The sequence below is a fragment of the Macrosteles quadrilineatus genome, unplaced genomic scaffold, assembly GCF_028750875.1.
Source record: "Macrosteles quadrilineatus isolate MER2022 unplaced genomic scaffold, UCM_ALF_1.0 Scaffold_9__3_contigs__length_116548681, whole genome shotgun sequence".
Taxonomy (NCBI): domain Eukaryota; kingdom Metazoa; phylum Arthropoda; class Insecta; order Hemiptera; family Cicadellidae; genus Macrosteles; species Macrosteles quadrilineatus.
The window spans coordinates 84,654,586-84,669,604 of NW_026542602.1; the positions used below are offsets into that span (position 1 = coordinate 84,654,586).

The 15,019-nt window shown below is 36.2% G+C and overlaps 2 protein-coding genes across 9 annotated transcripts in view; one reads left to right on the forward strand and one right to left on the reverse strand.

Annotated features, from left to right (window-relative positions):
- The window catches only part of LOC129002303 (uncharacterized), a 69,148-nt gene extending 65,621 nt beyond the window's left edge, over positions 1-3,527 (reverse strand). For 5 of the 7 annotated variants that reach the window (XM_054429998.1, XM_054429999.1, XM_054430002.1 and 2 more), the window contains exon 1: positions 3,291-3,522. The gene's annotated coding sequence lies outside the window, so the exon portion shown is untranslated. Of the gene's footprint in view, positions 1-3,290 lie in introns of all 7 variants that reach the window. The other 2 variants (XM_054430004.1, XM_054430005.1) reach the window with 2 other exon arrangements.
- Positions 3,528-8,620: 5,093 nt separating this feature from the next.
- The window catches only part of LOC129002131 (splicing factor 3B subunit 1), a 28,896-nt gene continuing 22,497 nt past the window's right edge, over positions 8,621-15,019 (forward strand). Inside the window, exons 1-4 of one of the 2 annotated variants that reach the window (XM_054429728.1) lie at positions 8,621-8,715; positions 12,109-12,287; positions 13,249-13,335; positions 14,616-14,742. In XM_054429728.1, the coding sequence (XP_054285703.1) occupies positions 8,688-8,715; positions 12,109-12,287; positions 13,249-13,335; positions 14,616-14,742 (421 nt within the window). In that variant the 5' untranslated portion in view covers positions 8,621-8,687. Of the gene's footprint in view, positions 8,716-12,108; positions 12,288-13,248; positions 13,336-14,615; positions 14,743-15,019 lie in introns of those variants that run through there. The other variant, XM_054429730.1, reaches the window with a different exon arrangement.

Here is a 15,019-nt window from a genome sequence, read left to right on the forward strand (position 1 = left end):
TTGTTTATTAAGATCGTAGGAACCTTTTAAAAACGTTTAAAAGAAAAGTCAATAAAGTTCAGAAATACCGAAACTATAAACACGAAATGACAGGTTAAATCGTAGTTATAATAGTCAATCAGCTGCTCATAGTATTATTATCTTTAAGTGTTGCCAACCTATTTCCAAGCTTACATGGATTACGTGCATAATAGAACCACGCTGTTTTGTGTTGTTTCGTTGGAATCCTGATGTGCGGCAAAGTATAAACCGTACGACAAAGTATAAACCGTACGGCAAAGTATAAATATGCAGCAATTAGCAGCTTTCTGTACTATAAACAGTACAAGGAAGCCAACTTTGTCGGGTGACTGTAGGAAAAGTCCATTTTCTTTTAAAAATCTAGTTATTGCATATTGTAACTCTGATTTTGCTGTCATGGCGTCCTGTGTGGTTTTGTCTGTTGTTATCGAATGTAAACAACTGACAGCTGTTTCCACTCCACAATCCTTCCTCCCCTTTAAGTGTTAGTCGCCACTAGAACTTGGACTCGCCCATACCACAAATATGTGAATATTATTTACTACAAAACTGAAGCTTAATATTAATTATTTAACTGTCCGGTCATTTAGGAATCTCTCCAACAAAAACTGATTGCATTTCCGGATTCAGCGTGCAAAAAACTCTAGGGTAGACATAAGTTAAGTTACGGTACGGTAGATCAAAATTACGGAATGTAATCAATTAATTTATTGCGACGGCAAACACCACTTTTTACATGATGTTCAATATTGTGCAGCTAGCGGCATACAGTGATACATACACTGGTAATTAAATTTACAATGAAAATATACGATTGAATGGGCTAGGACTAACTTAGATAAGCTACTTTTAAGTTCAATGGAGCCTGATTTCAAATTTTGGCCTACTTTACTTTAGGTCCTACACAAACAACCAAATGAAAATATCGATTATTCGATTGTTTCATTTGATAGCCTACATCGTTTGGTTAGTTAGGTTAGGTTAACCTTACCCTAACCAAACGATAGGCTATATCGAATAATCGATACGGTATATCGATCGATATTTTCATTCTAATGAGTGTAGGACCTAAAGTGCAGCCAAATTTTGGCCTAAATTTCTAATCTAGCCTAGACTATTATAAAATTAGGCACATGACAATAAAATTATCCTAAGTTAGGCCTATACAGCAAATTCAATACTTGTGTGAACCTGGCAATAACTTGGCAATAAGTAGTGCGCGCGCCACAAAAAATCTATTGCTGGCCGTTTTGCGGCAAAATACGTCCGCGATGCATATAACCGATGATGCCAACAGATAGAGGACACTTTAACAGACACGACAGTATCAACATTATGTACCTGGGGAGTAGTATAAGGGGGGTAAAATCAGCAATAAGTAATGCGCGCGCCACAAAAAATGTACATTAAATAACTAATACAACTAGTACCTATTAAGACTACAGCCTGGTTTACAAGGGTAGAGTTGTGGGTAGAGTAGAGTTTCTAGTAGAGCCACTATCTTGTTCACTCTACCGATTTACAGAAGCCGACTGTTCACACACAGTAGAGTGTTGATGATAGTGTGCCTCACTGTTCGTGTTGGTGATAGGTTTTTAAATTCATCAAAATGAGCGTTGTTGTGAAGAAAATACAAATACAAATACAATAATATTCACCCAGAACACGCCTGAAAATCAATAATAATTATCAATTATCAATTATTTAAGATGGGGACGCCACTATGTGCGTATTTTAACCCAAATATGAGTGAAGGATGAGTGTAGGATGAGTGGCACGATCTTGTAGTCTTGTTAGTGACTAAGGCCGACATGTTCCTTAGACACAGCTGTTAATAAATAGTATAATTAATGAATACACGAATGTCAACAATACAAGTCTCAAATACAGCTCAAGACAGTTTCACTCTACTGGAAACTCTACTCTACTACTGACTTAATCACGTTTACACGGGTATAGTGTGCAGGAAAGTGAAAATTAGGGCAGTAGTGGGGGAAGTAGAGTAGAGCTACTATGCCACATGTTGGCATAGTACATGATGGCATACCTTTTACTATTAGGTACTAGTTGTATTAGTTATTTAATGTACATTTTTTGTGGCGCGCGCACTACTTATTGCTCATTTTACCCCCCTTATACTACTCCCCAGGTACATAATGTTGATACTGTCGTGTCCGTTAAAGTGCCCTCTATCTGTTGGCATCATCGGTAATATGCATCACGGACGTATTTTGCCGCAATACGGCCAGCAATAGATTTTTTGTAGCGCACGCACTACTTTTTGCCCATTTTACCCCCCTTAACCTACTCCCCAGGTACATAATGTTGATACTGTCGTGTCCGTTAAAGTGTCCTCTATCTGTTGGCATAATCGGTAATATGCATCGCGGACGTATTTTGCCGTAATACGGCCAGCAATAGATTTTTTGTAGCGCGCGCACTACTGTTTGCCGATTTTACCCCCCTTATACTACTCCCCAGGTACATAATGTTGATACTGTCGTGTCCGTTAAAGTGTCCTCTATCTGTTGGCATCATCGGTAATATGCATCGCGGACGTATTTTGCCGCAATACGGCCAGCAATAGATTTTTTGTAGCGCGCGCACTACTTTTTGCCCATTTTACCCCCCTTATACTACTCCCCAGGTACATAATGTTGATACTGTCGTGTCCGTTAAAGTGTCCTCTATCTGTTGGCATAATCGGTAATATGCATCGCGGACGTATTTTGCCGTAATACGGCCAGCAATAGATTTTTTGTAGCGCGCGCACTACTTTTTGCCGATTTTACCCCCCTTATACTACTCCCCAGGTACATAATATTGATACTGTCGTGTCCGTTAAAGTGTCCTCTATCTGTTGGCATAATCGGTAATATGCATCGCGGACGTATTTTCGGCCAGCAATAGATTTTTGGTGGTGCGCGCACTACTTATTGCTCATTTTACCCCCCTTAACCTACTCCCCAGGTACATAATGTTGATACTGTCGTGTCCGTTAAAGTGTCCTCTATCTGTTGGCATAATCGGTAATATGCATCGCGGACGTATTTTGCCGCAAAGCGGCCAGCAATGGATTTTTTCGGGCTCGCGCACTACTTATGGCTGGAGTTATTGCCAGGTTCACACCAATAAATTCAATAAACCTAAGTTACATTATAAGTGTGAATAGTTAAGTTAGGCCTATGTGAAACAGCGCCCGGCAGGCTATAGGCCTACTTATGAGGAACTTAAAACTTAAAAGGTTAAAGAATAAGACAATAACTAACCTTAGTTGTTATTGCAGCAACAAAATTAGGCCTATAAATCCTTATGTATGATACTATTTTAAGCTAGACACGAAAACACAGTCGTTCACAAAATCGGTGTCCAAACATTTTCAATTTCAATTGATTATGTCAATATCAATCTTCGCGCAACTTCAACATCATATTCTAATCCTAATCGTAATCGCCTCGGCAATCGGGTCTCGGGTCACGGAATCGGCTTCGTTTTCGTTACTTCGATTCTCGTCACTTAGGCGCCTTAAAATAAGAAAATAAATAGCAAAACCTAGAAATAATTAGAACACAGATGAAACCATTGTTGTTCGATAGTGAAAAGTGTTGTGAATGACATATCAAAAGTCTCCAAAAATATCTTTGGTGGAACACCACCATTTTTCCAAAATGGCGGCCAAATCCAGTAGTTTTTTGCTTTTTATTGAAATTCTGACTTTCCAGTCAATATTGGTGAAAAGTCGTCAATACATTTAATGTTCCTCCTGAAATTACCTTTAAAATGATACCAAATACATGTACCTAATACAAAAAATAAACCCCGTAGGAATAATAAAATATTTAAAATAAAAATATTTGTTATAAATTAATGTAATAGTCCATAAGCAAACTAAAAATAAAGTACACAGGGATCGTATAAAAATTTGCAAGTAAACATTTTATGGTTTTATTTTTATTGTTGTGGTGTGCAGAGTGACATACCAAAAGTTGCAAAAAAATCAGTCCATGGGAAACCCCTAAATTAAGGAAAAAATGGCGGCTTTTCCCAATATTGGACAAATTTTGCAAAAAACTTAATTTTAATTTCAATAGGGGCCGCTTTTTGGGCCGCCATCTTGGATCGGCCATATTGGATATAAATATTTTTTAATGTAATTATAGTGTGACACATCATTATGAACTAGATTTCCACGCTGATTTCAATGCTGAAATCAGTTTTTAAATAGCGTTTTACGATTTTAAGATATATAAAAACGAAAACTCTCCCCCATACATTTTTTATGGACTTTTCGTACTTTAACAATTTAAAAACACATTGAAAACTACCACAGCCTAAGGTTGTACTAATAGGTTCAAGTATGGCGTGGAAATAGTTCACCAGCAGATCCAACAGATTGGGAGTGGTGTTTGACTGATGGTACATATGACTAACTTTTAAATAACTGTACTTATAAATAACTGTAACTGTGTAACTTGGAAGTTATATTTAGATAAACATAAGATATAGCCTTTAAACAATTTCAACAAAACGTTTTATGGTTTTATTTTGTAGTGTTGTGCAGGGTGAAAACGGGAAAAACTCGTCATAGCTATTCGTTCAAGTATTGACTTTTATTTTAGCTATGAATTCCTTATTGGGAGTTATTTAGAATTGGGGATAAATGTCTTTAACTAAAGACAAATTTCAAAATAACAATAATTCATTCAATAGTTCATTGAAGGTAGGCCTACATGATTCGTTTTAAATTTGTCTTAAAATTAATAAAATTAAAGCCAAACATTTACTGAGTATACTTTGATACCAGAACGAACTTGTTAACATATTAACAACCCGAGATATAAATCTTTAACAACAACTGATAAAAAAAAGTTAAATTTTGTGTTGGGGTTTGTACCTTGTCTATAACTAGTCTGTTTTAACTATAAATAAAACAAAATGAAAGCTAACTAAAATGACAGCTCTTTTATCACTGAATATTTTAAGGCTAGAACGAACTGCAAGCATTAATAATACCTGGAGAAAAATATTCCAAACACATTTTCAAAGTACGATACGTCCGTAAGTGATGTATAGGGGAGAGTTTTCGTTTTAATATATCTTAAGCAACGATAAAACGGATTTCAGCATTGAAATCAGCGTGGAAATCTAGTTCATAATGATGTGTCCCAACACTATAATTACATTATTAAAAAATATTTATATCCAATATGGCAGATCCAATATGGCTGATCCAAGTTGGCGGCCCAAAAAGCGCCCCCTATGGAAATTAAGTACGGACCATCCAACATATTTTGTTCGTGGTTCCAAGTCAATATCTCGAAAAATGTGCAAAATAACATGTGGTATCTTTTGCTGAAAATTTTTTCCAATATTGGGAAAAGCCGCCATTTATTCCTTAATTTAGGGGTTTCCCGTGGACTGATTTTTTGCAACTTTCGGTATGTCACTCTGCACACAACAACAATAAAAATAAAACCATAAAATGTTTACTTGCAAATTTTTATACGATCCCTGTGTACGTTATTTTGAGTTTGCTTATGGACTATTACATTAATTTATAACAAATATTTTTATTTTAAATATTTTATTATTTCTACGGGGTTTATTTTTTGTATTAGGTACATGTATTTGGTATCATTTTAAAGGTAATTTCAGGAGGAACAATAAATGGATTAACGACTTTTCACCAATATTGACTGGAAAGTCAGAATTTCAATAAAAAACAAAAAAACTACTGGATTTGGCCGCCATTTTGGAAAAATGGTGGTGTTCCACCAAAGATATTTTTGGAGACTTTTGATATGTTATTCACAATACTTTTCACTATCGAACAACAATGGTTTCATCTGTGTTCTAATTATTTCTAGGTCAAACCATATATTCAGGGGCCTAACTGAGCTGATTCTCGTTTCTGTTCTGTATTGTGTACCAATTTTTCTGTGTTGTCATCTGTGCCCTCGCCCTGTGGTCACAGGGATTCACAGGGACTCGCCTACGGCTCGTGAGTAAGGATTTCTCTCGAGTGAGTCAATTGCTCACTTTTCTCACTAGTTGCACATAACCCTATTGGGTATTTACTCAGGGGAGGTATAGAAGAGGCTACGATGTCAGCTGTTGGCTTCTTATTAGCTGAGGGAACGCCATTACCGTAACAAAAGGATCCTTAGTCATCGGCCTCGGTGGGCTAATGGTTAGCGTGCCGGGCTGATATGCTAAAGGTCCCTGGTTCAAATCCCGCTGGTGGATTTAACTTTTTGTCCAAGATTCTTTTATTATCAGCAAGTTTGGTTGGTTTGGTTCGGTTATGACAGTTTAATTTTATTATTAAGTCATTATAAAATTTTAATTGAGCAATTTCTAGTTTTATTTAATAAACAAAATTATTTTTTCTATTACTAAACTTTTGTTATATTATTTCATTATCAGCCAGTTTGGTTAGTTCGGTTAGGTTATGATAGTTTAATTTTATAATTAAAAAATAATAAAATTTAATTTGAGGCATTTATAATTTTATTTTATGAACAGAACTATTTTTGAGATTAGTAAACCTTCATTGCCAAAGTACTCTCTAAGTTTACTACAGCGCTGTTCACTGAGGAATTTTGAACTAATGCCTCATTCGTACCTCCCCTAAGTCAGACCCTAACTATTGTCGTACGGTTTGTTTATACTTTGCCGCACATCAGGATTCCAACGAAACAAAACGAAACAGCGTGGTTCTATTATGCACGTAATCCGTGTACGTGTACGCTTGGAAATAGGTTGGCAACACTTAAATAAAAATAATACTATGAGCAGCTGATTGACTATTATAACTACGAATTAACCTGTTATTTCGTGTTTATAGTTTATGTTCTCTTTTCGGTATTTTTATATATTACTAGCTGTAACCCGCGGGCTTTGCCCCGTTTAACTTCTTAATTTTCAAGATTATCTCGTTCGCATGGCTCAATCACGTCCTGGTTGAAGTTTGTTCGCTACGCTCACTCACCTTTAGGTTGGAGCTCGTTCGCTGCGCTCACTTGCCTTCAGGTTAGCTCGTTCGCTACGCTAACTCGCCTCCAGGTTGAAGTTCGTTCGCTACGCTCACTCACCTTTTGGTTGCAAATTAGCTGTTGTCATAAATGTAAAAGAAATAATAGTGCTGCACCCTGTTGGTAATCCTTGTAACTTTAATGCTATTGAACATCATAGAACAGAACCAACTTGTTTAATTGAAACAGCTGTTAAGATTCAATAATTCCATTTCTCATAAGGTTAACATGGGAAACTCCAGAGCCACTGGGGCGGAGCCCGAAAGGATTTTTGAAATAAGAATATGCCTATATGTTAATCAGGAATGTGAGCTATCATCATGCCAAATTTCAGCCCAATCCGACCAGTATTTTTCGAGTTTACTTTTCCCATACACACATACAGCAACCACCTCTTTTTTATAATAGTATAGATAGATAGATGTCCATGAACGCGATAACTTGAGTAATTTTTTAATTTTTGTCCGATTTTGATGAAATTTGGTTTAAAGGTGTAAGGCCCAGCCCAGCGCACACGGTGTGACTGTTTTACAACTACAGTTGCGTCTATTGTGCAATCAGTGGAGTGTCAATTTAGTGTTGTTACGTTGTTTTAAGGCCAAGTGCGCTTACTATGCCAGTCTCAGACGAAGAAGACGTTATTAGCTATTATCAATACCGAAGACAGCGAAGGGTACTGAGAGAGCATTGGGTTCACCCTTATTTGAGCAAGAATGTTAAGTACTAGGCTGTTTGTAGCAGCTAGAGCTAGTCGGATAGGAAATTATAAACACTTACGGCCGTCAAAATACCATCAAACACCCCGTGGTCTCGTGCAACTGAAGTCTGCAACGTCGGGCCCACGGTTGCAACTGGTTTCAAATGTTTTTTTTTAAATCGCATACAACCAGTTGCGTCGTGTGCGCTTCCCCACTGCAATACATTGCCGAGGTCACAAAACAGTTGCACTCGCAACTAGTTTGCAACGAAAGTTGTAAAACAGTCACACCGTGTGCGCTGGGCCTAAGGCGGGATAAACTTGAATGAGTTCGCGAATCAGCATGATCGGACCATGGGAACGGGGTTTTACGGGGGGGTTTATGGGGTAAAAATTCGTTTTTGTCATTTTTGACCCCCAAAACACAAAATTTCCCAATTTCTCTCTAGACCTTTTTAAAGAACTTAAAAAAACAAATATTTTAGTATACAAAAGTGTTTTTGTACGGTTATTGGTGACGGAGAAAATTCAAAAAGTTTAAAATTTAAAATTAACATGTTATTCTTATAGAGAATTTGTAAAATGTTATAGTTTGCTTGTTTATGGATATATTTTTATCAAACTTGGCAATTTTATTTATTTTATACTAAGCTATTAAAATTTTACTAGAAAACTCACTGTATTAGTTCCCTTGTTGCAGCAAACCTAGGTACTCTTTAAACCAAACGTTAAATAGATTTAATTGAAAATCATTTCAGATAAATATGGAAATTCGCTTAGTCGGCAGGTTTGCTGCGGCGGGAGTATTTCGTTGTGGTCCGTCTCCGTTTCTGCTGTTTCCTGTCTCTGTTCTGTCGTTCTCGTTCTGTCTGTCGTTCGTCCCGTCCGTCGTTCGTTCTGTATTCTCAATTCTGTGTTGTGTTGTTTTCAAGAAAATGGCGAATATACCGAGGACTCATGAAGGTAATTTTGATAAAACTAGGCATATTTGGACTTCTTCGACGCTTGATTTTAGTCTGAAAAGTTACATTTATTTATCTTAAAGTAATATACAGTAAACTTATGAATATTCTGTATTGTATTTGTTAGAGCGCTTCTAATAAGTTTGTGGAAGACCCTGCGGACCCCATGAGAGACTAGCCTTTTTTTATTGGGTAATCAAGTAAAGTAGGATCGTTCTTCATTTACACAATCTATTAAATAATCAATTTTAGATTAAGTACATTCAAAACAAACTTGCACTTAATTCTTACTTGGCCTAAGCCTACTTTGTTGAATGTAGTGTAACTTGGTGCAGTCCAGTCCTAGGCCTAGCCTAGGCCCCCAATCTTGATGTCAAGGACCGTTAAGCATCTTCAAGAAGATAACCATGCTTTCAATCTAATTCATATGTTAACGTAAATCTTGGTGATAGCCTACTTTTACATAGCCTAAATTACATAGCCTATAACCAGTTCACCGGCAGACATTAACCCTTAGAGTGCCAGGCGAGAAATAAAAGTAACGCTCAAAAAATGCCGATGATTTTTCCCGAAGGTCGCGCTAAACATTCCGAGCGCGATCTGGCGATTTTTAGGTTAAAATTTCGTAAAAATCGAATTTTCGATATTTCGACCAACGAAACGAAGTATCGCATCTAGTAACTTTCGACTCAATGTTAATATATGGGTTAAAAGAATCCGAGTATCCATTCGGTTGTTATGACAACTGTTCGATCATTACGAAACGTCCGGTCAGCCGGACGTTGGCACTTTTGGCTCGTTTTAAAAACGTCCGGTTCCCCCGACGTTGGCACTCAAAGGGTTAAGTTAGGGAAATTAGCCTATGTCGATTAGGCCTAAGGTGACCAAGGGAACCATAGTAATTTTTATATCATTAGAAACTATATTTTTACCTGAAAACATTGGTGGTAATTATTTGGACGTAGTGACTACTCGCAAAAGTGAAATTTTTGTTTTTCATAATGACCTAAATTTCACGCTGAATCCGAAAATGACGTTTTTATTTTTCGGAAAATACCGGAAATTCCCGAAAAAAGGGAAAAACGGGAAAAAATATTGTTTACTCAAAATACGTCATGTGGGTACTCAAAATACGCGGGATATTGTGTAGATTAAGAATATGCAAGAACTTTTTTGATCCGATGAAAAACACCGGAGATAGGGCGAAAAAACGGTGAATAATCGGTTAGGTTAGGTTAGGTTAGGTTAGGTTCGGTTAGGTTAGGTTCGGTTCGGTTAGGTTAGGTTCGGTTAGGTTAGGTTAGTTTAGGTTAGTTTATCAATAACATGAGTATTGTAAGTAAACTAACCTAACCTAACCTACCCTAACCTTACCTAACCAAACCTAACCTGACCTAACCAAACCTAACCTGACCTAACCAAACCTAACCTAACCTAACCCGAAAATGTGCGATGTTATTTTAGATTTTTTGTTTAACGTTTGTTTGTGTTAAAATACCAGCTGATCAGCTGGTCTTTATTTTATTATTATTGTTTATGTTAGATTGAGTTAGGTTACGTTAGGTTGAGTTAGATTAGGTTAGGTTAGGTTTGGTTAGGTTAGGTTAGGTTAGGTTAGGTTAGTTTACTTACAATACTCATGTTATTGATAAACTAACCTAAACTAACCTAACCTAACCGAACCTAACCAAACTTAACCGAACCTAACCAAACCTAACCAAACCTAACCAAACCTAACCGAACCGAACCGAACCTAACCTAACCGAACCTAACCTAACCTAACCTAACCTAACTTACCTAACCAAGCCTAACCTAACCGATTATTCACCGTGTTTTCGCCCTATCTCCGGTGTTTTTCATCGGATCAAAAAAATTCTTGCATAGTCTTAATCTACACAATATCCCGCGTATTTTGAGTACCCACATGACGTATTTTGAGTAAAAAATATTTTTTCCCGTTTTTTCCTTTTTTCGGGAATTTCCGGTATTTTCCGAAAAATAAAAACGTCATATTCGGATTCAGCGTGAAATTTAGGTCATTATGAAAAACAAAAATTTCACTTCTGCGAGTAGTCACTACGTCCAAATAATTACCACATTGGTGCAAAAAGTTTTCTGCTGTCACAACAACTAAGTAAGTTAGGCCTACCGTAAATAAGTCTAAACTAGGACTATGATCGTTTGAATTTTATTACCGTAACCTTTTGAGCGCCATCAAAAGATGCAACGACTTCGTCTATGAATGGGCCAGCAATCATATACATGTGAAGCACCAAATGGCCAGAGCAAAATCAATGTTTTCTGCATGTTTTTGCTTGGTAGGCCTAGGCTACCTACCAGAAAATTTGAATGACTTGACAAAAAAGGATCCTGTTTCTTTTATTTTATTAGTTTATTGTAATAAACTGTATTTAAATATACAGTCATTGCATATAAAAAAAACAACAAAATTTTTTGATAGAAAAAAAGTCTTATTTTGTTTGTATTTTCTTGTTCAGTAGACAGGCTAAGTTAAGCCTACTCTAATGGTCAAGCAACCAAGTATTTTTATATTGGATCGCTTCAGATGGATTGACCCTGAAGACTGTAACATAGGCCTAGATCATGAGAAGAAGAACATAGTCGATAAACAAAATATTGACTAAGTCTAGAAATATTCTAAGTGATTCTGTTGTCAATAATGTTTTCTTTAAAGGGAATTTTATCACATTTAGAGAAATAGCTAAAGGCCTAGATGGACTGACTGACTAATAACACGTAGAGCTTAAATTAACTTAAGGCATGTCAGGGTGATGCTAAGTGTAGCCTACAAAAAGATATCAAAATGGCTGCCCAATTCATAAAGGCAAGGAAAGGAATATCAAATAACTAACTGTTGGTGTTCAACTCATTATTATGCACATCGTGACTCAGGACTGACTCGTGAAAAGTGTAGGGCCTACCTAATCAGATGGTTTTCTAATTGCCGAATCAGAGTTAGTTGATGAGTTAGTTAATTAAGTTGTCACTTTCAGTTGCTTGACGTTTTGTTGAGGAAAACAATCAGCTGTTGGCCTATTTCACCCACAGTTCATTCCACTTGTAAATGTCATCCGTCCTACCTTGTTTATTCAATTGATGTATATTTGGACGGTGACATCTTCAGTATCGGTAACATTCAGTGGTGAATGAGCAATAAATAGGCATACATTAAGGCCAAAACAAGGGACACTCGGAGGGTTAATGTAGGTATATTTGGATTCAGGAGGTAAAAAACTATTAAGCAAGATATTAAAATTAGTCTGGAGGCACCTATAACGAAAAATTAACCGTTTTAAGTTAAATGGTACTTTCCGTTACCGAGTGTCATTTAACATAAGTTATGGCTATATTGTTAATCATTCAAATTTTTTAGATATTGAAGCCCAAATTCGAGAGATCCAATCCAAAAAGAAAGAAAACATCGAAGCAGTATTAACCGAGAAGGAGAGGGTTGGATTAGGAGAAAAAGGTTTTTACGACAGAGATATTTATGATGGTGGGGGCAAATATGAAGGTTACGTCACATCGATTGCAGCCAATGATGAAATTGAAGTAAGTATACTTTATTACTACCAGTACCGGTACCTCTTTACTTAAGATTCAGTAAATATGTCCCATTAAGTTAGGCCTAATGTTTACCACATTTGATTTAGTAAGTTAACGAAACATGGCTATTTATTGTTTCCCATGTTTGGTTTATCTATGAGTAACTTTGACAATATACATTTGTCCATTTTATCCAAAATATTTGAGATTTTATTGTCCAATTTGACCTATAGGCCTAGGCCTATATAAATAGGCCTCTAAATATTGGCTAGTTCAATAGTAGGTACCTATTTTGAATAATGATTATCTTCACTAATGTTTAAAATGACCAAATTTTAAGTATAAACAAGGGCTATCTAGAAATTAATGACAGATTTGGCCTGGAGGGGAGGCTAGGACTGCCATCTTGGCATCAGCATGTTTAGCTACAATTAATTAGTACTGTACCCAACCAGCCGTGGCAACTAGAGCATCTTGGACTATATTGTAAGTTTTATGCAGTAGAGTTTTTACATTGTGCCCTAGGCAGCGGTGACAACAAAACAACAAGTTATTGTCTAATGCTATGGGAACTGATTGTGTACGGTATTTAATATGCATTAATGTTTTAAGAAATAAAGGAACATCTGATTTTCGGCCCTAGGGATGTAAAAACCTGCTTGGCCCCTAAATGACGATGCCAGCTGGCATGGACAGCAATACGTAGTTTTCTGCCTGTTTCAAACATCCGATAGGCCCTAACTGTTAGTAAAACGGCAAAAAATATCGTAGTGTGGTGAAAATACTTTTAATTGTATCTGTACAGTAGGCCTACATCTTTGTTTACTGATTTAGGCATAGTAATGTTGGCTTCATAAATATTTAAGTTTCATCAAATGTGTGATCTGGTCTGTGACACATGTCCTGTTTGATCTTGGATTTGAATTGGTGCAGAAATATATTTTTTTATTAATTGTCATTTTTACAGGAAGAAGAGTATGATGTCCCGTCTTTTCCTCAAAATAAACGGGCTGGTTTTACGGCCCCAGCTGCTCTTCTTAATGATATCGCTCAGGTGAGTCATTGTTGTGTTTAACAGCTGTTGAAACACACACTTGTCAAAATATCTATTAACACTGTCAGTCTGAATTATCACTTTTCATTTTATATTTTGCATATCCTCAACCATACTTTTTCTGATTTGTTGCATTGGACGACAATAAAATTGATGCTTTAATGAGTTCCTTAGAATCCTCTGCAAATAAATATTTGCCTTATGTCCTTACTTGATGTTTATAATTTTTTAAACTTGAAAATGTAGTTTTATCAAATCAGTAATAGCTACCTTTGACTTTTAATAGAACTAGACATTCCATCCCCATGTTAAAGTGTCACTAGATTTAGATTTAAAATGGACTTAATTGATAAACCACAGACAAATCGCGCTGATAGAAATTATACATTTTTAAATATGCCATTTTTTCATCAACAACTTCTTGTTATTTTTGTGTACTGTACGAGGGCAAATTTTCAAGCAAGAGCAGTTATGCGTATGAATCCGTAGTTCGCTTGTATGCCACAATGAGGCTCCTTGCCACTTACTGGCATAATTTGTGAAGAGAATGACACAATTTGTAGCTGATATGTATGCTTTGCTGTGTGTTTTTAAAATGTTTAAACTATCAAAACAACGCTGTGTGCGAGTTAAGGTCAGTGATAAGTTTTTGGATCATAATAAACACATCAGATGCTGACATTCATCACCAGATGGCTTTAGGCTATGGCCCTAATGCAATAAATGAAGGTAAGGTGCAGAAAATGGGTTATGGAGTGTAAATGGCCGTGAAATCTTTTTTCCGTTGTGGTCTTGTTTGAGATGTCTGAGTATCCACAAACATACAGCAAAGCTTACTTTCTTAAATAACCACTCTTGTATGTCACAACATCTATTCCAGTTACAACAAATAAAATTGAAAATATAATTTAGACTCTAGCAAATCTTTTGACTGACTCATTTTACCATGTTCTTTGTGAATAAAAAATGTTCGACAGTTAGTCCATAATAGGCTAGATAGGATGTCTACTTAAGTATCCAAAACTCAATGGTAAAACCCTCCTATACACTGCTATGGTTGGTATGTTTATGAACTATAACGTCTAGAATAAGTTTTTAAAATCAATATTGCATTAGGCCTAATCTATGACCCTTTATATTTGAGATGCTTAAAGTGCTACACCTAGCAAGTTATTCCCCCAAAAGCTAATTTGTTTCAACTCAAGTTTGCTGCATAGGAGATTTTTTCAGGATATGTAAGTACACAGCTCTAGTACTCAATCTGAATTGATGTTTTTCAGAGCGAATCAGACTATGATCCTTTTGCTGACAGGCGCCAGAAAACGGCTGCGGAAAAAGAAGACGAGTACAGACAAAAACGCAGGCGAATGATCATCTCTCCTGAACGTATTGATCCTTTTGCTGAAGGTCAGATTTTATGTTTTACAGTATCATCCTTTTATCATGGTTATCACTCTGTAAAAAACTCATTTTAAACCACTGACATTGTAATGAGGGACTTGAATGTTTCAGTTTGAAGCCACAGTTGTATTAAAACTTAGTTAAAATATTGGTTGTGGGTCTTACATTTCTCCTTAGCCATTTTTCTCCATGGTTGATACAAACAAGGTTTAATATTCCCATTTTAAATTTGGAGTTATGTAAGTTTCAACTCTTATTTTGATTTTGATTTCTATTATCTTTG